This window comes from Atheta coriaria, unplaced genomic scaffold (assembly GCF_025399875.1).
Source record: "Atheta coriaria isolate IRGN ID8LTWV9N9 unplaced genomic scaffold, Caltech_Dcor_3.1 hic_scaffold_2_pilon, whole genome shotgun sequence".
NCBI lineage: Eukaryota > Metazoa > Arthropoda > Insecta > Coleoptera > Staphylinidae > Dalotia > Dalotia coriaria.
The window spans coordinates 3,918,163-3,939,865 of record NW_027045444.1 but is presented as its reverse complement, the minus strand read 5'-3'; the positions used below and the strand labels follow the sequence as shown (position 1 = coordinate 3,939,865).

At 43.2% G+C, this 21,703-nt stretch overlaps 5 protein-coding genes across 5 annotated transcripts; 2 read left to right on the top strand and 3 right to left on the bottom strand.

Annotated features, from left to right (window-relative positions):
- Window positions 1–301: 301 nt before the first annotated feature.
- Window positions 302–3,495, top strand: Patr-1 (Protein associated with topo II related - 1). Its single transcript, XM_065312118.1, has 5 exons — window positions 302–534; window positions 710–896; window positions 956–1,278; window positions 1,334–2,731; window positions 2,786–3,495. Exons 1-5 carry the CDS (start codon window positions 496–498, stop codon window positions 3,041–3,043), a joined length of 2,205 nt encoding a protein of 734 aa, XP_065168190.1. The 5' UTR covers window positions 302–495; the 3' UTR covers window positions 3,044–3,495.
- Window positions 3,496–3,570: 75 nt separating this feature from the next.
- LOC135799085 (cell surface glycoprotein 1-like) lies at window positions 3,571–8,337 on the bottom strand. The gene is made up of 5 exons (XM_065312108.1): window positions 8,132–8,337; window positions 7,718–8,021; window positions 7,505–7,657; window positions 7,121–7,449; window positions 3,571–7,061 (listed from the first exon to the last, which is right to left on the bottom strand). The coding sequence occupies exons 2-5, from the start codon at window positions 7,932–7,934 to the stop codon at window positions 4,257–4,259; spliced, it is 3,504 nt and encodes a 1,167-aa protein (XP_065168180.1). The 5' UTR covers window positions 7,935–8,021; window positions 8,132–8,337; the 3' UTR covers window positions 3,571–4,256.
- A 330-nt stretch (window positions 8,338–8,667) lies between these two features.
- On the bottom strand, window positions 8,668–9,562 carry LOC135798300 (large ribosomal subunit protein eL22-like). Its single transcript, XM_065311107.1, has 3 exons — window positions 9,439–9,562; window positions 9,058–9,198; window positions 8,668–8,993 (listed from the first exon to the last, which is right to left on the bottom strand). The coding sequence occupies exons 1-3, from the start codon at window positions 9,541–9,543 to the stop codon at window positions 8,721–8,723; spliced, it is 519 nt and encodes a 172-aa protein (XP_065167179.1). The 5' UTR covers window positions 9,544–9,562; the 3' UTR covers window positions 8,668–8,720.
- A 136-nt stretch (window positions 9,563–9,698) lies between these two features.
- On the bottom strand, window positions 9,699–13,881 carry LOC135798294 (small G protein signaling modulator 1-like). Its single transcript, XM_065311095.1, has 6 exons — window positions 13,680–13,881; window positions 13,167–13,606; window positions 11,348–13,099; window positions 11,161–11,285; window positions 10,647–11,104; window positions 9,699–10,589 (listed from the first exon to the last, which is right to left on the bottom strand). Exons 1-6 carry the CDS (start codon window positions 13,879–13,881, stop codon window positions 10,501–10,503), a joined length of 3,066 nt encoding a protein of 1,021 aa, XP_065167167.1. The 3' UTR covers window positions 9,699–10,500.
- A 547-nt stretch (window positions 13,882–14,428) lies between these two features.
- LOC135798284 (carboxypeptidase D-like) lies at window positions 14,429–20,112 on the top strand. Its single transcript, XM_065311083.1, has 11 exons — window positions 14,429–14,890; window positions 14,944–15,346; window positions 15,412–15,721; window positions 15,776–15,876; window positions 16,701–16,928; window positions 16,990–17,181; window positions 17,239–17,324; window positions 17,391–18,694; window positions 18,755–19,572; window positions 19,625–19,765; window positions 19,836–20,112. Exons 1-11 carry the CDS (start codon window positions 14,429–14,431, stop codon window positions 19,973–19,975), a joined length of 4,185 nt encoding a protein of 1,394 aa, XP_065167155.1. The 3' UTR covers window positions 19,976–20,112.
- The last annotated feature ends 1,591 nt before the right edge of the window (window positions 20,113–21,703 follow it).

Sequence of the window (21,703 nt, the reverse complement as noted above, 5' to 3'; positions counted from 1 at the left end):
AATTAAAGTGTTAAAAGTAAAGTTTTTCAATAGAAACTTGTTTAAATTTTTCTAGTTACATAAATGTCATTGAATTTTGACAGCGAAAAGAAGAAAAGTCCCTAGATTTAATTTTAAATTTAAATTTTTACAATATAATTACAAATACTTATTATAAACAATTATTAACTAAAAAAGAATCAATAAATATTTATTTTACGTACAATTTATACTTTTTATTAACAAAAATAACTTGTTTTTGTTGTTTTAAATGTTTTAGGTTGACATGTATGAGGGCGCCACTTGCCGACCGCCAATTGCACACGCCTGTCAAAAATCGCAAATAACGTTGTAAGAGCCAGACGTACGAAGAAATTTTATCGCCGGACTTATCATATTTGCGGCCGAATTTCGCAGGAGACTAGAAACAAATCGTCCTTGTGCGTACACCACCGCGTGAACTCACGCTGCATCAATCACATACGCCGGTCGGGAACATGTGTAGACGGTTTGCAAATGGCTAACACATTTTTTGGTTTCGACACAGCGTTAAACGTAAGTGGCCCAATTTCGTCCAAAATTTCGTCAGGAAATTAAATAAAACTACACCAACATATTCTCCATACCTATACTTAGAAGTGTAATAAGTTTAAAGTGTTATAATTGAGTTTTAATGTATTTATTATAGAATTTTTATGAAATTGTAACACTTGTTGATGTCTTCTTGCAGAATGAGAGTAATTTATTACCGGACGAGGACGCCGACCTGGCCGAAGGGGAAGAGGATGAATACGACGCTCTCAACGATGAGACGTTCGGCTCGTTGGGTGATAGCACTGTGTTGAATGATGATTGGGAGGAGCAGCATCAGCAGTATGCTCATTATGATGAGAATTCTAAACATTCAGAACACATTGGTAGTAATATCATCGAATAATTAGCTTATAAACATATTAAATTGTATTTTTTATTGTAGAAAACTCAATTAGAGACTTGGTGCTTAATGACTCTGATGATGAGACGCCCTCACACGCGGTGCCGACGACAAAAGGCGTCGATTGGTTCTATGGCGCGCGCGAGCAACAAGCGCAGATGCAACGCGCCATACTCCAACAACAACAATGGCAGAAAAACGGCAGCGTTGCGCCGAAACTCGACAAAATCGGCATGGACGTCCCGCATATACCCACTGTCGAAGAGATTGAGAAGTTGTTCGCCAGTCCAAAGATGCCATTTCATCCACAGCACCAGCAACAACATCATCATCAACAGCAAATGCTACAACAACACAACCAACAGGTATTTTTGTATATTTTTATATATTTTGTTTCTAATTGGGATGTTTTCTTATTAGAATATGCAGAAACGACCTGCACAACAGCAACCGGCGCGTTTCCCACCCGGTTTCCTGCCAATGCCACCTCAGGTAGCCTCGCAGCAACAACAACGTCCCTTACTTCCCGGCCTACAAGCACCACCACCACGCATGCCGCCCGGCTTCCCTGGCATTCCAGGAATGCCCGGCGTACGACCACAGTATCCATCGCAGTATCCCATGCTTCGACCCGGCATGCCGCTTCCGCCGCAAATGCAACAGTTTGCCAACTTTCCGATGATGCCGACGATACGCAACGGCCCACCGCTACCGCCACACCTGCAACAACAACAACAGCAACAGATGCGGCAGATGCACATGCAAATGGCGGCCGCCGCGCAACAACACCGCCACAAACAGGAGCAGCAGATGAATCAAAACAATCGCGGTGCGAGTCGGCCACGCGATGAATTCGACGGTTTAATGACGAATAGAGAGAAACAATGGCTGTTGAACATACAGCATCTGCAGCTGAACACAGGCACGCCTTACTTTGACGACTATTATTACACCGTGTTCAAAGAACGCAAAGCGCGCAATGATAAAGAGAATCTACCGCATGTGCATCATCATCATCGCCAGCAGCAGCAGCAACGCAATCGGAATAACTCCGAGCGGTCGGAGAATCAACTGCAAGCGCGTACGTATACTCCGCAGCAGTTTGAGAACTCGCTGGGTAAGCTGCAGTGCGTTTCGGTGACAGCGCCGAGGAAAATCATCGATACGGATGTGGTGACACTCGAGAAAGACACCGATAGTACGCCTGCGCGTGATACTCGTAAGACAAAACAACTGCTATTGGATCTAGAGTCGTTGTATTCGCTTGTACTCAAAGCGGAGGATCTGCTCAATCCCATCGCGGTTGCCAACATGGAGAAACTCGTCGAGATTAAGCAGAAGCAGCGCCTGCGCGAGATGGAATCGGCGGCGACGCCGGAAGCGAAACAGGAGTTGTTGAGGTTGTTGCAGGCGGAATCAACGCCTCAGCGTGATAACCCAGTGGATTATCTCCTGCGGATAATGGCTGGGTTACTGCAGGAGGATAAATTCGCGTCGTTTATGAATATACGCAAGGGTAAAATGCTGCTGTTGCGTTTATTGGCGCTGCTGGGGTCGGATTATTCGATTGATGAGTATGCGACGTTGTGGTGTAAGGTACTGCTGTGTATTCCGTTGATTGGCAGGCGTGACATGGTCGGAGATAATCTCCTGCCGCGGCTGCATCCGTACTTCAAGCGGTTTGTGCAGTCGACGCGCATGGCCGATGTGCTGACGATTGTTAACAAGCTGGAGCAGAATATGCGGCCGACTGAGGGGCGCTCGACGCCGTTGAGTCACCTGAATAAAGCTCCGCTGCAATTTGTTGTTGGGAATAAAGTAAGTGTACAATATTAACTGAAATTATAATAATTATTTTTTTTTAATGTTTAGTTTGGTGTCAGTGCTATGGTGACCATCCTCGTGCGTACTGAGTATTTAATATCGTCGGGTAATGCCACCGAGGCGCAGATTGAAGAATGGTCGACGTTCCTGCAGAACTGGGCGGATGCGACAAGCGCACGCAGTATGATGGCCACCCCGCTGGAGGTGATCCCGCGGCCGGTGTTCATCAAGCATCTGAATCGGTTTCCGCGCATCGCCGATGATAAGAAAGCGCTGCTCGAGCGGCACTACGTTGACATCAATTGACGATGCGATTTGCAATTACGTAATCGGTTTTTAGGAATTGAAATATTTCGAGTTTTTAAATTTCCCCACACACATACGCGGCTAGTTGCGCTTAGATTAATTTGATATTTTTTTAATTGAATTGAATGTTTACTGTATTCATATATAGATTTACATCTGATTTTTATCCCCCACGGACCGGTGGTCAAAGCACCCGGCTTGCTTTATTATTCGATTGCTTGTGATGTTGATCAATTTTTTATACGTCTTGATAGAGAGAGGGCGCGCATCATGAATATGTTTCCACGAATGCGCTGCCGCTGGAATATGATTCAATCTTTTTATGTAAAGTTTGCTTGTTTGTATCTATGATGAAGAAAGGAGAGATTTTAAACTATCCACGAGCAAAATAATCGCTTAACTATTGAGAATGAAGTGAACAATGATTATTAAAACAATCTGAAGGTAAATAATTGCTTGTTTTTGTTTATTACATGTGTGTGATTTTTAGGTTGGTTCCAAGATGGCGGCGGGCGGTGAAATAGAGGTTAAGGTGATAAATCTTTAATTTGCATTTGCATCTTGCTTACAAACGAAACAAAAATCAACTCCAAGTCGGCATTATGCATAAACCCAACGCAACAACAAATAAAATAAAATACACACCTGCGCGCGCGCTCTGTAAGTATATGAAATTCTCTCTGCTAAACAAACAAAAAAACCTACAAGTATCATACAGACCTAGCAACTAATTTAATAATATATTCTTGCTTATATTATGTATGTATAAACCCATTTCCGAGCGCCATGTTGTGTCTCGAATCATCCGACATTCTCATATACATCTGCTCTTGCAATCGTAAACTAAGACTAATTAAACATTAGTTTTGCTTCTTCAAAATTTTGCTCCGTCAAATCAATTATTTTTGTTTGTTTTTAATAATCTTCTCAAAATATATTTGTTTTGTCCCGAAACTCTGGTCTAGAAGGCACCGAAATTTTCACTGTCGAATGTATGCAACTCTGCTCACACATCTTATTTACATCTACATTGTGACCTGATAAACTCCAAATTAACGTTAGATTCCTATCCGTACGTGTGTTAAATATTATCATTATATAGAATTTCTATGATTATAATTTATATCTCACAGTTTCAACTTGATAGAGTTTCAATATCGCTCACTTTACAGGCACTTTAAATGAGATTGGCGCACACTGGCGTCATATGTGTTTACGTGCACTTTGTTTTATCATTGTTTTCGCTTGTTGCATCGTCATTTTGCACTGCGTCGTCAACTTTCTTCTCAACTCTAACTTCCACTTCAACTGCTGGAGGAGGATCAGCGGGTTTTTCATCATCTTTTATCGCTTCAGCAACTTTTTCTTCTTCTTTACCTTTACTCTTGATATTATCATCACTAGGTGGCGGTAGTGTGTCTTCTTTTGATTTTACTTCTTCTGGTTTATTATTTTCTGATGATTCACTTGTTTTCGGTGCAATTTCTTCCACAGTTTTAGTGTCTGTTTTATCTTCTTGTTTTGTATTCGTATTTTCTTCATTACTTGGTGTTTTATCTGTGTTTGTTGGTGCATCGATTACAGTTTCCTGTAAAACTTTCTCGGTGTCATTTGATTTGTTTTGTATTTGTATACTGCTGACATTTCCTTGTGATGTGATCGTAATTTGTGATTTAATCTCGATTTTATTTTTATTTCTTGGTTTTTCACTTGTTTCTGTTTTATGTTCGGCTCCGTCCCCAGCCATTTTAGCTTTTGTTAGTTTATCGAGAGCATTCTGTAGTGATTTATCGCTTTTAACCGGTTTATTGCTTGTTGAATTCGTATTATTCTTTGCAACATCTTTAGATTCCTTCAAAGTGGAAACTTTTGTTGTTTCTTTGGTGTTATTATCATCTTTAGACGTTAGTAATTTCGGACTTTCAGTTTTCGGTGAACTCGTCCGTGTCGTAGACTTCTCTTTACTCTCTTTGCTTTTCTTGGGTGTCGCGGGTTGCGGATTCGTCGGCGGTTGCGCCTGACTCATCATCACCAATGGCTGCACACTATACGGCGCATGCCCGTGCGCCATTTGCATTTTATGAAAGTCATAATTATACGGCGCGCGTGAATACGCGAGGAACGCCGCCGCCATCATGGAATCATACGGCGGAAACGCAGCCGGTGACGGATACATAAACTGATTCGGGTTGAGCGTCGGCGATTGCAGATTCGGCACGTACGGATTCGGCGGCGTGTAGCTCAAACTCGCCTTCTGATGCTTCGCATGCATATTCATCATACCGCTACTCATCGGCATTGCGCCACTGCTGACAGTAGTCACCATCGCTGGTGATTGACTTTGCGTGGGTGGCGGCGGATTACCAGCACTCGTCGGACTAGAAGCCGGTCGCTTGCTAATAGGTGAATGTGGACTCTTGCGCTCCGTTTGCAGCTTGATCGGATTGAAAATCGACACCGACGAGGTGTTAATCTTCAAATCCTGCTGCGGTGAACTCACCGGCGGTTTTATATTGTACGTCGTCAGGCTGGTCATTTCCGGCGCACGATCCGCGATGGGTTTGAGTGTCTTCGGATCGATTTTCACAATCGAATGACGTTTAATCTCTGTACAGGTAGCGGGCGGCGCAGATTTCTTTACATCTTTTTGTTGTTTATCATCATCTTTTGTTTCTTTTACAGTTTTCTGTGTGGATTCCTTCTTTTCGTCTGCTTTTTCCGGACTATCTTGCACCTGATACATTGGTTTCACCCCGGATGCCGGACATCCTAAATATCTCGGCATGTTATTGCGCATTTTGAAAAACTTCGCCGGTCGGACATTGCGTAAATCATTCGTGGATCCCACCTGGGGTGGTGGTGGAGTTTGCGGTCTCATTTCCGGTCTTTGATTCCATTGTTTACCACCAGGGCTACCAGCGACACTTGTCTCCATTGTTTTGAATCTCTGCGCATGCGGTGATTGCCCTTGTCCACGTGGATTATAATGCCGCAATGGCGCTGGTGACATCCCCATACGATTCGCGTGAATATTCGGTACACTAGGTACATTTATCGGTGTATAATTAGTCGATGGTGGGGTATACACACGCTGAAACTGCGCGTATGGTTGCGGACTATGTTTACCCAACGATGCAGATGGCGTGCACGTCGAACTTGTCGTAGCTGTACACAACGCCGCTGTGGATTTCACTGTAGACGACGAACTCACCGTTGACACCTTCAACGTGCTCGGTGTGACTACACTAGCACTAGTTTCGGTTTGCGCGTTTGTACTAGCAGTGGTTGTTTTAATCTGTTGCTGTTTAAGATGGTGGGTTTGATTGTACGTAGATGGCGACACAGTCGTCACACTGTTGAGACTGACAGCAGTCGAGGGTTTTGTACTCGCCAGTGAATGTTTCTTGAGCGGATGATTATTCGACAGGTTCTGCAGGCCAAGCGAATGATTGAGTATCACTGGCGATTTGGTCGTGATTGAAATACAAGCCGGTAGAGTTGATTGCAACTCGTCCAATTTGGATTTCTTATTTGATGTGTCAACATCTGTATTTTTGACATCTTCAACAATGGCGTCCATGCTTTTTCGCTTTCTCTCTTTGGGTATCTTTGCACTCTTTTCTGCAGGCGTGTTTTTAACCTGCAACGCTGATCGTGTCTCCCGTTTAGGATCTTTCGTGTCCTTTGTGTCCTTGACATCCTTGCTGCCTTTCTTATCGACTTTCAACTTTTTCGACGGTGAAGCTTTAATGGCCGCATCTGTATCTTTCTCTTTTTTACTCTTTTCGCTCATATCTTTATCATCTTGTAGGATATTCGCGTCGAGGAGACTTAGGCAATCCTGTATACCTGTCACGCTCATCTCGCCATTTTCACTGATGCGCAGCTGCACTTCTTTCCAGCCTTCCTCACCGCTCGAATCGTTATTATTGTTATTCTCCGCGCTTAGATTAAGACTTTGTGAGTTTGCCTTCTTTGTGCTCTCGTAGATACGATATGTGAGCGCCAATGGTACTTTCTACAAACAATTAATAATAAAATTATGTCTTTTAAGTGATATTATTGTGAATAACTTACGCGTCGCCATAAATAAATATACGCAACATCCATGAGCGTCAAATACGCAGCCAGAGCTTCATCCTGATGCAGAATTTCAACACGATGATGCACGCTGAGGTCGTATTTATTCCGGATGAGTTTCTGTAGATGCCAAATGGATAGAGAGGCGCTGCAGCGCAGATAACGCGGTGTGCACTTGTCAGCCGCGCCATTGTACATCAAAGAGATGCATAGCATCTCATCGGGCGTCAAGAGATGCTGATAGGATGCCTCAGCGCGCGTTTCCAGCCCGGAGGGTTTCGATTCCGGATGCGCCGCGTAAAAATCTCGACGTTTTTGCGTCTCATCTACAAGAATCATGTGTAGAAACCTGTAATTTAGGTTCTCTGCTGTGCTACTTACTGTGATATAGTTTAGGTACCAGTTTATATACAATATCCTGCAGGATTTTATCAGGTCGGATGTTGAGCAGTGGTTTTGTTTTGTGTACTTGCACATCACACACTGGACAATATTTATTGCTCTCTAGGTATTTCACAATGCATCCCCTGCAGACTGTAAGCAGAAATGTGTGTGAATTCAATGTCTGATTGGATTTTCTGTTGAGTTACTCACAGGAGTGTAGACATTCAATGATTGTGGTGGCATCAATAAAGTATCCCTTGCAGAGGAAGCACGTGAGGTGCTCGTTGAGGTCGACGATGGGCACACGCCGCGCCACACGTTGGTTGGCGCCTTCTCCAGCAGCGGAGGCGGCCGTGCTGGTGACACTCTTGGGCGCGCACTCATGCTGCTGGAGCGCCACGACGCTCGCGGCACTTTTGAGTATCATCAGGGGGCACGCGCGCGCTCACGCCGTGATCCTCCGCATTGCACCCCTCGGCGGCGGCGATCGCACCAGCGGCGATTCGCGAGTGACCTACAAAACAAACAAAAACCACACTCGTACACTCTGTGCTCTGCGTGTGTGTGTTGGTGTGTGTGGTGTGTGCGTCCGAGAGCGCGATGCGACGCAGAAGCGATGCTCACCGTTCGCTGGAGTTTGTGATTGCGTTGGTTGCGTCGCAATGCCAGGCGGCTCAGACGACGAGACATCGCTCGCGATGACCGCGCGCGGAAAAACAATAACAAGCGCGCCAGCGGAGACGACTTGACAGTTGATGTAATAGTATTGAATGCGCGATGTATGCGAGAGCTTCGTGACCGTCAGCGTGTGTGCGAGCGCTGTGCGTTGTGGCGCGCGGTACAGTTAGATGCGGGGAAAGCACGCACACATGCACACGCTTTGGCGTTTCTAGGTTACGCGCGACGCCATTTATCATTTCGGACACCTTGCGCAAAAGATTCAAACAAATTCCAACCGATTGCAACCAAATCACGCAGAAAAACAAATCAAAATACCTATAAACACATTCATTAAATTTATAAATGAAATAACATTCGTTTTTAGCTAAATTAATTTAAAAACCACTCTATACCTGCAAAGTAGGCAACCCAACATACACGAAACGCATTTACACAAAAACATGATTAGGTTTTACAAAGAATCAAGTAAAAATAACAAATTTTAAACGTTTTATAGGTTTATTATTATCAAATAAGTGATAATGACATTAACTTAATCGTTATCTTCATCGTCATCATCATCTTGGTTGTTGATCTGGAAGTATCTCAACTCATATTTGTCCTTGCCAGATGCAACCACCCTGAGCCAGTCTCTCAAGTTGTTCTTCTTCAAGTACTTCTTGGTGAGGTACTTCAGATACCTCTTTGAGAATGGAATATCGGAGGTGAGCACCAGTTTGGTGTTCTTTTCGCGTCCTAGGGTGACATCTTTGCCCATGTTGTTGGTCTTGCCATTGACCTTAATCCTCTCCAAGAGGTATTTTTCCTATAAAATTACATGATATCATGAGTGTCATGTGTTTTTTGGGAGAAATGATGTTTATACTTACAAAATTGGCAACATCCAGAATAGTATCTTCGACGGGATGAGTGCAGTCGATGGTGAAACGAAGTGCGACCTTCTTCTTCTTCATACCCTTGCCGCGGATGTGCTGCTTCTTGCCGGCCTTGGCGGGCACAACGGGCTTTGTCTGGAATCCACAACAAAAATTATTTAAGTTGTGTTTCTACCAGAATGCCATAACCTCCATTAAGGAGGCAGGAAATCTCGAACAAATCATGGAATATCGACGCCATCAGCGTGACAACTCCACGAAAAGTTGGATTCGTAAGCAGGTCAGGTAATTAAACATCGCACCACGCTCGTATTTTAACGATGCGAGGTTTGATTTCAAAGTTTTGCACGATTTTCGTGCGGAGAGAAAACTCACCGGTGCCATGTTTGTGAGGAGCCACAAAGTGAAAGAACAAGTGAGAGAGTGTAGCGCACGATGGAGCGAGTAAGGAGGCGCGCTTGTTACTGCGCATGCGCACATTTAAACCCTAGATGTAAAAAATAATTCCCTAGATTTATGTTTAAAAAGTTGTCGACTCATTCGACAAGTCACAAAGTTGTTTAGTTCGTGCCAAAAGTTAGTAAAAAAGTGCCGGAATTTCATCATTAGGATAAAGGTAAAAAACAAGACCACACTTTATGATATTCTGCATAGTTTAATCTACAATAGAGTAATTTTTCTGTTTTGTGTCGCTCCGCATTCACAAATTCAACTTGCATTCATTTTCTAACCGAAAACTTGATGATAGAACAGAATAACTGCGAATTTCTCAACCCTGAACATATAAGTACAAGATACAAGTGATATGTTATTATATTTACATCAAGTGTACGATCGTTAATAGTTCTCTTTGTGTTCTAATAAATTTTTTACCCGTAACTTGGCGTAACTCATTTGTCGGCCATTTTGAAAACTCAATCGAAATCAACATCTTTGGCACACAGGTTTCAACGATTTTGAGACATTGCATTGTTTATATAATAAAAATATATCTGCTATATATAATATGAAACATTGAATGAAAATATTAACTATATAGCTATGTTTAGATATTCTTAGATTTCTCTATACATTCATTTTTAGTGTAGATAGTTTGTGTTTTTGTTAGTTTATCGACTCGCCCGGGCGCGTCGCAGCACACACACCGCGTATATAAATATAATTCTCTATTCCATTTGTAGTTTTTATTTCATTGTATGTATAGATAAAGTGTTTAAGTGTTTTTAAACAGTGTGGAGGTTATGTAGTCATAATGTGATCAAATCGCAAAACCGGTAGTCAACTTTCAATATATAAAAAAGGCACATAAAGTTTGTGTTCGTCCGCTCGCGCACAGAAATCAAAACTAGTCATATGTATAGAAATGAATACTAGGGATGTAAATGTTTGTTTCTTAGGTCAACAACCATCGATACTCACTTGTTTCTTAGGCTTTTTTTACTTGTTCTCGATGAGCAGTTGTAATTGTAGCACCAATTCACGCGCTAGTTTGATCACTGACGCTGCATCGTGTCTTTCGGCCATTTCTAAAACAAAAGAAAACACAAAAATAACAACTTCTCACTAAAAGAAAGCAATTTTACCATTGAAAAACTTGATGATGTCCGTGAAATCCATACAATTGCCTAGAATAATATCTCTGTATGTTTCCAGGAATGCCAGCGCGAGAAACAGGACGAAATGTCCGGAGGAAATGCGCTGCGCCGCCCAGATGGTCTCCCACGCCGCGTAGACATCATCATAGACCAGCTCGCGCTTGAAATCCAGCAGGAACCAGCGATAGCAGAAGTAGAAATGTGTGTAGTCGCCATGCGCGTGCATCAACTCGTACATCTCGGAGTCGAGGATCTGAATCAGCGAGCGCATGTTGGCGAAGTGGCAGTCCATCGCGTTGCCATTGGGGAAGTTCTCGATCATGCGCTCCATCAGGTGACAGAAGCACGCGTAGGTTAAACTCTCGTCGTTGAAGATGACGAGGAGTGGCGCGACTAGATCGCACATGCCTTGCATGTAACCAATGTCCAAATGCTCCCAGACGTAACTATAACATTATTCAATTTAGTTTTGTGTGTTTAGTTTGGTTTTTTGCATACTTACGTGCACATAACATTGCGTAACTTATCCAGATTCTCTCCGGCAAAGTACCAGAAGTTTCTATCGCAACGCTGGACGTCCTTTTCGATTCTATGTAAGTTTAATCCGAAGTTATTCAGTAATTCGGTCTAAAAACAATGTAAAAGTAGATTTTTTGTATATTTTTGTTTATTTTTTTTATAGTTCTTACGCTGTAGACGCCGCCATTGCTGCTGGCTGGTGATACGCACGCGGGTGATACTAATCCGTGCGTCTCCAAGCAGGAATCCAACATGGCCGCCTCCTCCTGCACGGAATCCAAATCAGAGGTTAGATTACCGTCTTTGTCGATGCCCATGCAGATATCGACGCTCGCATTCGTCACGATTACTTCGTGCACATCGAAACAGGTGGGTTGCGCGTTGTTTTCATCCTCTGCGCATAACGCAATTGACGCTTCTTCAGCGTCACCTTCACACTCGCCATCACTTCCGGTGTATTTGATCGTGTTTTGTTTCTTTGGTTTTTTATTATTCGGTTTTGCATCTTTTTCATCTCCTGGGTCGTTTTCCTCGTCGTTTGATGATAGTTCTTCGTTTGAAATGTATTCGTAGTCGCTGACGTCGTCTTCAAACACTTCATTGCTCAACTCGCTGGGGATTTTATGCGGTGCTTGATCACCACTGACACTCTCACTGCTGAGTTTCGCAATGGCGATCGCCTGCGTTTCCTTATCGCGTTGTTTGACTATGGCTTCCACCGCAAGCCATTCACTCATGGTGTTTTCATAAGCTTGTTTTGTTTCTTCATTAAGTACATTGCGTTCGTCAATCGTACTGCCGAATTTCCAATGGCCTAATAAATACGGCCATATTTCACGTCGGAGGTCATCATTTGCAACACCACCGAAATACGCCAATCGGAAAACTTCAGCGCCATTGGCACATACACCGTCCGCGCATAATTCAGACCATTTTTCCGGTGTGATACCATCTTTTGCGCCTTCATCGTTGATGATTTCAGTATTCACTAATCCGCTCAGATGCGTCCGGACTGTATTCAAGTGTCTGCAATACGCCAACCATCCGTAGAAAGCGCGTGAGATAATCTGCCGCTTCATAGAATCACATACAGCGCGTATACAGACTGTGGGCGGTGACGGCGGCCCCAACTGCGCTTGATCCATACTGAAACTCTTCGTGGAACTCTCCGAACTGGTCGATGAAGACGCCAACTGCACACGCATCTTTGTCGGTAGTTTCGCGTGCGTATCCATCAACTCATTCCTCTTGGGTATGGTCATGTTTGAGTTGAGGTTGTCGATGATCCGGAAAACATAATCCTTGTTCATTTCTTCTGTCTCGGCGAGTGCGGGCAGCGGACGTTTCTTTTTCTTATTCTGCCCGCCACGCTGTGACCACAATGGCGGATCCAAACGTCCGCGCGGAAGTAAACCGGTTTCGATGCAGCTGAGGAACGCGAGCATGTGGCCACCTTTCGGGAAGTGAATCGGCGGACGTTGGACGCCATCTTGTCCAACGAGGATAACCGTCCCGCCTGATTCGGAGTCCTGGTGGCAATGCACGTAGACAATCTCATCTAAACGCACTTGTAGAGCATAATCCCAATAGATACTTGTATCGTGCACTTCTTCTGCCGTGCCGCCGTTCATTAGCTGATTCGGCGTCCATTTTATGACCAAACAATGCGCGTTTTGGTACAGGCCAAGATACCCGGGCATTTGTTCATTTGCGCTCGGTGGTAGCACGTGTACATTGTTTTTCCCGAAGAGTAAAGTTGCTTTGTTGTTTTGATGCAGGCTTTCGACGTAGTCCTTGGCGTACTGCGACGTCGGCCGGTTGACACATTCTTCGGCGGAGGTGTTGAGTGATCGTTTAAAGTCAATTGGGCGTCGCACAGGGGGCGGGGTTGAGTGCGAGCTGGAAATTTTACTTCGTTGCACCTGGAATACACAAAGTAAGTTTATATTTTGTATTTTTTTAATATAAATTTGTGGGGAAAATACTTACTAGTTCGTCAGCTGGTGGATCCGTATAGTAATGATCGTGATTTCTAGCCCGTGAATAGTCTAATGCGCAGGGACCCACCAGTAGAGAAGAAAGAATGTTACCGAAATCATCATCGGCAACCAGCGCGTCTTTATCGTAATATTTGCTTGCGTTGGTCACCAAATGATCGATGATTTTCGCAAGTTGTTTCTCGAAGAGCGCCAGTCGCAGCCAGAGATATTTGGGGATGGGTGCCACCGATGGTAAGGAGACTCCTTTTTTAAGCGTGGGTTTTGTCACGCTGTCGCTACTCGAACTGGAACGGCGTGTCGGGTCCGCGTTTTCGATTTCTTGCACTCTGCGTGAAATCACCGCGGCTTCCTCGCAGTGTTTAGCGATTTTATGCAGGAGAGCTGTGGTGCTTGAAGTTTTAAACAATCCTAACGCTCTACGTCTTAATCCTGTTGAAGGAATAAGGATAACAGGAGATTTATTAAATACTTAACATTTTATTGTTTTTTAGGAAATGCTGACCTTGAGAGAGGCAAGCCTCCACGGCGGCACACAGCGCCGTCACCGAACCGCTATCCTCGTGGATGTGTTTCCGCGTGACGGACTCCTCCATCACCTGCTTGACTTCCTTCTTGACCGTCGCCAGCAGGCGCGCCTTGTGCTCGTCGTCCGCTACCATGCTGTTGATGCTGTTTCGCGCGGCGAGGTAGGCATGTGTGAACATTTGTACGCGTCGCGAGCGCGTCTAGTTGTCTGGGGGCGGCACGCTGATCGTCATCCTTGGGGAAACAGGACGTGTGTTTTTTTCCGCGGCGCACCAGCCACACCGACCGCACCGACCACCTTGAAAACGCGATCGATCAGGAGGCGCGCGAGCTGCTACGAAGAATGCGCACACTCTGTGCGGCGATTTTCCTGCGTTATCAGCAGGAAACGCGCGGCCGCTTGTTTCGTTATTTAATCAGCGCGCCGGCGCCGAAGAACATCCTGTGGGTTTTGAATTTATTGCAGGAATATTTCGCCACGTGTGCGCATGTGCAATAGCCACAATGGTATATTATTAGAAACACTCGGTATATTTCTAATGTACCGTTAGCCATACGTCATACGTCAACAAAAAATGGCGCTGCTCGCGCAACGGTGAACAACTGGCGAAGAATGATCAGCGAGCAGAGGTAGAAACATTCTCAACAAAGAAACATCTGTGATATACCGAATATATTATACTCATCATCGTGTGTCGCGTGCGCGACACATCACCAGCTGGCAACATGTTCAAGTCGTTATGCGTACTCACGCTCGTAAGTTGTCTTCTGCACGTCCAAGACTCGCTCTCGGCGAGTTTGTCGCGCAACGGCGACCTTAACGAGAGTTTCCTCGAGCATCCACGCTACCACAACTATGACCAGCTTACGACACTCTTCCGTAAACTGGAGGCGGACTACCCGAACCTCGCCAAGCTCACCTCCGTCGGGCGGTCGGTGAAGAACCGCGAGTTATGGGCGCTGGAGATCAACGCCAATGTCCGGCAAGAACGGCAGCTGCTCACGCCGATGTTTAAATACGTCGCTAACATGCACGGCGACGAGAGCGTCGGCAGACAGCTGACTATTTATCTGGCGCAATACTTGCTCAGTAACTATGGGGTAGATGAGAGGATTACCAGGCTGGTCAATACTACAGATATTTATTTAATGCCTTCTATGAATCCGGATGGCTATGAAAATTCTCAGGTAAATATCATAAAAAGATCAGATATTCTTTACTAAAATATTTCTTATTCCAGGAGGGTATGTGTGAGAGTAAGGATAGATATGTAGGACGTCAGAATGAGAATAACGTCGATCTCAACCGAGATTTCCCCGATCAATTCGACCCGGTGCGAATTGGCACGATTTTGGCTGGTAGACAGCCGGAAACAGTCGCCATTATGACTTGGATCATCTCGCGGCCGTTTGTTTTGTCGGGTAATCTCCACGGAGGCGCAGTTGTTGCTTCCTATCCGTATGACGACTCTGCCTCCAAGCGGACATGCTGTCGTGAGAGTTTATCGCCGGATGATGGTGTCTTTAAAAAGCTGGCGTTGACTTATTCTCAGCGACATGAGTCGATGAAGAAGGGCACTGAGTGTAAGCCGGACACGTTTGTCAATGGTATTACTAACGGTGCATTCTGGTATGAAGTACGAGGTAACAATAAATACAATATTTATATTTAATTAAGATTATTACATAAATATTGTTGTTTGTTTTAGGTGGAATGCAAGATTTCAACTATGTGCATTCCAATTGCTTTGAAGTCACCTTTGAACTCAGCTGCTGTAAATTCCCATGGGCGAAAGTAATGCCGCGCGAGTGGCGCATTAATAAAGAACCCATGTTGGCGTTCATCGAAGCATCGCACTGGGGTGTCAAAGGTTTGGTCAATGATAAAGCCGGCGAGCCGGTGTTGGATGCGGATGTGGTCGTCGAAGGACTTAATCATAACATTACAACATCGAATCGCGGCGAGTATTGGCGATTGTTATTGCCTGGCACATACAGTATGTATGCAACGGCTTACGGGTAAGACAAAAATATAATTTTTAATTAGAGATTAAATTTTTGTTGATTTTTCAGGTATAAAACGTCGGATCCGGTGAGTGTTCAAGTGGAGGAGGGTCGAACCAGCATCCAGCATTTCATCCTCGAGCGTCACGCGCCCGACGAGAACGCAAAAGGTAACGACAACACGAAGAGCGGTAACGGCAGTTGGTTTTGGAAGTAAATGAGAGCGAATTGGCGACGCTGCACTCTCTTCACACACGCAATTCCTTGCAAGAGGCTTTAAACTTTCCGCTCCTAGCTCTAGCAAATTAATACTCGAAACACAAACGAATACACACATACATTCCTTAGGTTTAGTGTTAACCAGTTGGCGTCTCATTGGTGATGGATTAATTTAATATTTAATTTATATTTACTTAAACTTACTTAAGGTTGTGGTGACAATGAATGACTTAAGCAATTGCAACAATTCAACACACAACACAAACGATCAAATCTGATTTACGAATCTCTTAGCAATGAACTTGTAGCTTTAAATGTTAGCGTGGCAGAAAGCTCCCCACAGAAGCCATTCGCGTACGTACAAACACATTGGTAAATTGGTGCCAAAATCATACGTGATACTCTAGATTAAAAGACAAACAAGCCAAGGTAGAACAAAAAGACAACCTAGTTAGTTATATTGATTGTTGTTTAGGCGATTAGAGACACTACATACACTGCAGACAAAACGAACAAAGTATTTTTAATAATGTATACAGGCATTGCAAGCACTTCGAGTTGAAATGTTTATTTAATTCTCTATTGCTCTCTTTTTCTCTCTTTCAATTACACGTGTGTGTGTTAGAAAAAAGAAAAATGTACATGTATTGAAGAATAAACTTTCACTTGAAGCAGAAGAATTGTGTTTGTGTTGGATTATGATGCGAATGATGGTTTGGCTTGTGCGCACCGGTGTGTTTTGAGCGAATGATCTGAAAGAATGATGATCGTCTAGGTGCGGTCCGGCCGTATCAGCAGCTCCAGGAGGTGCGCGACGCGCGCGCCGGGCAAATCAGTGCGGGAGACATGCGGCATCATCACTACGATGCAATGCGCCACTTTCTGGAGGAATACGCCAAGTCGTATCCGAACATCACGCGGATGAAAAGCATCGGCAAATCGGTGCAGGGCCGAGAATTATTTGTGTTTATCATTGGCAACACACCAGATAAACATGTTGCAGGTATAAAACAAAGCAAAACACTACATAAACATAATAAACTATTGATTATTAATGTTTTTAGGTAAACCGGAGTTTAAATACGTCGCAAACATGCATGGTAACGAAGTGGTCGGCAGGGAATTACTCCTGATGTTGATTAAATATCTCTGCGAGAATTATCTGGAGGATGAGAGAGTTACGCGTATTGTAAATACAACACGGATTCATTTAATGCCGAGTATGAATCCGGATGGGTACGAGAAGGGTATTGAAGGTACATAATAAAATAATATGTTTTTTAGGAAATAATTTGATTGTTTTTGTGTTTTAGGTGATGCTGATGGTATTCAAGGTCGTGCAAACGCACATGGCGTTGATTTAAACCGCAACTTCCCAGATCAATATGTTCTTAACCATGTAAGATATTTATTTATTCATAAAACATTAATTAACACTTTATTTTTAACATTTTTATGTTTTTAGTTTAATAAAATCCGTGAACCTGAAACACAAGCCGTCATGGACTGGATACTGTCGGAGAATTTCGTCCTGTCTGCAAATTTACACAATGGCGCACTCGTGGCGAATTACCCCTATGATGATACGCCCGGAAAATCACCGGGAAATATCCCCAATCCATCTCCGGATGACCCGACATTCCAGCATCTGGCAAAAGTATATTCCAACGCGCATAAGAAGATGCACCTTGGGCGTCCTTGCCCGCTGTTCCCGAAGGAGCACTTTGATGGTGGTATTACCAACGGTGCGCAGTGGTATTCCGTCACGGGCGGCATGCAGGACTGGAATTATTTAGTCGCTGGTTGCATGGAAATCACCCTAGAATTGGGCTGTACTAAATTCCCAATTGCTAGTGAACTACCCGAGTATTGGACGGATAACAAAGAAGCATTATTGGCGTATATGGAAGAAGTACACAAAGGTATTTCGGGTTTTGTTTTTACAACAATCGGACATGTTATCCCATCGGCGGAGATAACCATTGATGGAATCAATCATGTGATACGCGCTGCACCAACTGGTGATTTCTACAGAGTTTTGATACCTGGTAGTTATAATATCACGGCTTCTGCGCGAGGATACGAAGCGTATACGCAACTTGTGACTGTGCCTGCATCCGGGCACGTGCAGGTGAATTTTACGCTTATGAAAGACGATCCGATTCATTGGTCTAGCGCGTATGATTTCGGCGTGACAGAAAACCTCTACAAACCGAAATATCACAGCAATAGTGAGTTGTATTCAACGATGGCCGCGTTGGAGAACCGGTATCCCGACGCGGCTGAATTCGAAGCTGGGGATGATTATATATCCATGACGATACATTCACTGAAAATTAGTGATAAAATACGTGCGAGTGATGAAGGTAAACTGCACGTCGCGATTATAGGTAATCTGTTCGCGACGCAGCCGGTGGGTAGGGAACTGGTGGTGAATCTAGCAAGACATTTGCTACAAGGGCATAAGTTTGGCGATCCGAATATTGTCGACATGATGCGAAACGCCGTGTTTCACTTGGTGCCTGTGATCGATGTGCACTTCGAAAACATTTGGGGTGATTTCGATAAAGAAGCATCGGGTAATGAGAAACCGGATTATAGATGTAATCCGATCACTGCTGATTTCAAACAGGTAGGAAGTCAGTTAATTGGTGAAGGGCGCATGAACGGCAATCCGCAGAATCATATCGTCAACGCGTTCAAGCATATGCTACTCGATGAGAAGTTTGATTTAATTTTGAACTTTGAAGGTGGACAACGTGGATTAATGTAAGTTTAAAGTTATAACTATGTATTATGAATGTTTATAAATTATTTACGTTTTATTAGTTATCCGCGTCATGAGCCGTTTCACAAGTACACCGCAGGGTATTTGGAGAATTTCAAAGTAACACAAGGATGCCCCAATGGGCAATCAGTAGGCACAGACGCGAATCTCACCGAGCATGTGCTCACTGAGTTTGGCCTGCCGATGTTCACAGCGAAAGTCTCTTGCTGTGATTATCCTGCCATCAGTAATGTGCCGTGGATTTGGCGTGAGGTACTCGCACCTTCTGTGGCTTTCCTGCGGCAGGTACGCACTGGTTTCTACGGCGCAGTGACGGACATTCAAGGCAACAAGATGAAGAACGCTAGTGTTATGATTCCGGCTTTGAATCAAGTTTTTGAAGTTGGGCATGTCTCTGGCGCGTTTAAAGTGATGCTGCCTGTTGGCGAATATGCCGTCGAGGTGGTGTGTCATAATTACAATCCGGTTGTGATGAATATTCACATTGAGAAGGATAAGATGAGCAGGTATGATGTGAAGATGTCGTTTGCGGGGACGACGCCAGTGGCTGAATTGCACTCGGCTGATGGTAGCAGATCTGGACTTGGCGGATTCATTCGTGATAATCATGATAACCCGGTGCCGAACGCAAATATCACCGTAAAAGAAGTAGGTTTTAGCGTGTTGTCTGGTTCGGTTGGGAATTATTCGATTGCGTTGACGGCTGGGCAGTATACAGTGACTGTGGTTGCCAGTGGGTATGAAACGATGGTGAAATACGTGAGTGTCAGCGATGTGAAGCAGAACTTATTGGTTTTTACGCTTATAAGGGATGAACATGTGTGGGGAATGCCTAGAAATATTTTTATTTTATTTATTGGTATGTATGATGTTATATTTTTGTTGTTTGTTTCATAACAGTTTGTTTTTAGTAATAATTCTCTTCGTGATTGTTGGATGCGCCACATTTTGTTGTATCTGCTGCAAGGATAATAAGGATTACGGTAATTTGCGGTACGGACGTCTGCCGCAGGACTCGCTAGATGAGAAATCGTTTTTAGGATCAATAAAAGGTTTGTGTGTGGGGAAGGAAACTTAATTTAAATGTGGTTATATGTTTTATTTATGTTTTTACGTTTTTAGACTTTGATAAACCAATCACTAGACCATATTTTGATGATGACGACGATGAATACGACGCAGGTTCCAATATGAGTTCCTCTGATGATGAGATTGTTCACCTCAGTCTTGATAAGGACCGCCGTCAGTTGATTAAGGAATGAAACTCTCTTTCTGCTAATTTGTTCCGTAACTGTTGATTGGCATACAACTGTAATATCACATTTGTACATATGTTTGTTTGTTAATTGCATATAATGTTTCCATTGTTTTTAAAATTAATGTTACTACGATTATTTAATTTGTTGCGTTTTATTTTCATTTTTGTGAGAGAACTGGGTCATAATGATGCAGAATTAAATTCTGCGTCGATTATATAATGTTTATGTATTGAAGGATAAATAATTATTCATGTATTCTTCAATATTCAATATATAAACATTCAATAACACTTGAAAATATGAACATCACGCCTCATCTAGGTTTGACTTATTGCATTTGTGCGTAAAATTGCTATTCATTTTGACTGAGTGGTGCTTGCATACTTGCGTGTACGTGTATCACACCACTCACTGCCTCATAGACAATTTCGCACTGACTCACATGCGCGCCCACTGTTTGAAACACTTTGTTGCTTTGTGAGGTATTTTAAAGTGTTCTCAGATGGCGCAACGATGTAGATTTATCTCGAAATATTCCAGCGAGAGAATTTTGTTTTGTTGCACCTGTGCGATAACGACGAGCGCACATTCCACACATTCGGTTTGTGTTATTCGTTGTTGCAAATTCGGTACATCGTGTTATATTTCTTGATCTTCGGTGATAATTAGTGTTTATAAATGTGTTTCATCTTTTATTCGCAATTTACCACGTGTGTAATCTTGTTAATTCTAAATTTTGCGCGTTTAATTTATCCACGTGTTTGTGAGTCCGTTGCCGTCGGACAACGGCCGGCGATGTTTTGTGAACGCTAATAATTAATTGATTTGTGAAAAACCATTTTGTCATCAATAGAAGAGCATGGACTAATGTGCTATCAGGTAAATATTGTCATTTCTATGATTATTATACGAATAACAAGAATTTTCATTCAAAGTTTGGGTTCCGACGGAACTCTGATCCATTCCAACATAGCACGAAATATTGTAACTAATATTTTGTTTCTCATTTATTTCAGTATCTGCCAACTTCTTGTCGATTTACCGTTTTCCATTTACCGGTAAGTAAAATAATTTCATCATTTATAAAACATAAAACATAGATTTCAGTTTAGTTCTACGTTTTATTGTTGTTCTGCAAAGTAGTTTGATAACGAGAAACAATGCGTGTGCGAATTAAATATCACTGTAATCTTTGATGTAAAATTTGACAATTGGGCAACATAAGAAATCAGAATTACATTAATGAAATTTTAATTTTTTATTAATTTTTATACTTAATCTAAATTCCGGGACCATGTATCATTCATATGGGAATAGCATGAAATAAAACTCGTAAAATAGAATTGATTTGTTTATATATATATTTATCAGCGAACGTGAACATTCGACACGACAATTGTGTTTGTTTTCAACACGATCTACACTTTCTTATCGCCGTGCGAATAGCAACGTCCAAGATTACCGCGTGTTGTCGTTGCTATCCTCTCACCGGTATCGTGTCTATTGCATTTTGTGCACAAGATCGCGTGCGTCTCGCTCTGCTGCTTGTTCTGCCAGAAAATTCCGCGAGTTATATTGATAGTTGTGTGTATACGCACTTGTACTCGTTGCGCTAGGAATTGTAGTTTTCTTGCTATAACACGCGAACGCGGTGTCACAGTAAATTCGAAATTATGTTCCCTGATGCAGAATTTAATTTTGTATCTCCCAGTATTTAAATTTATTGCCAGA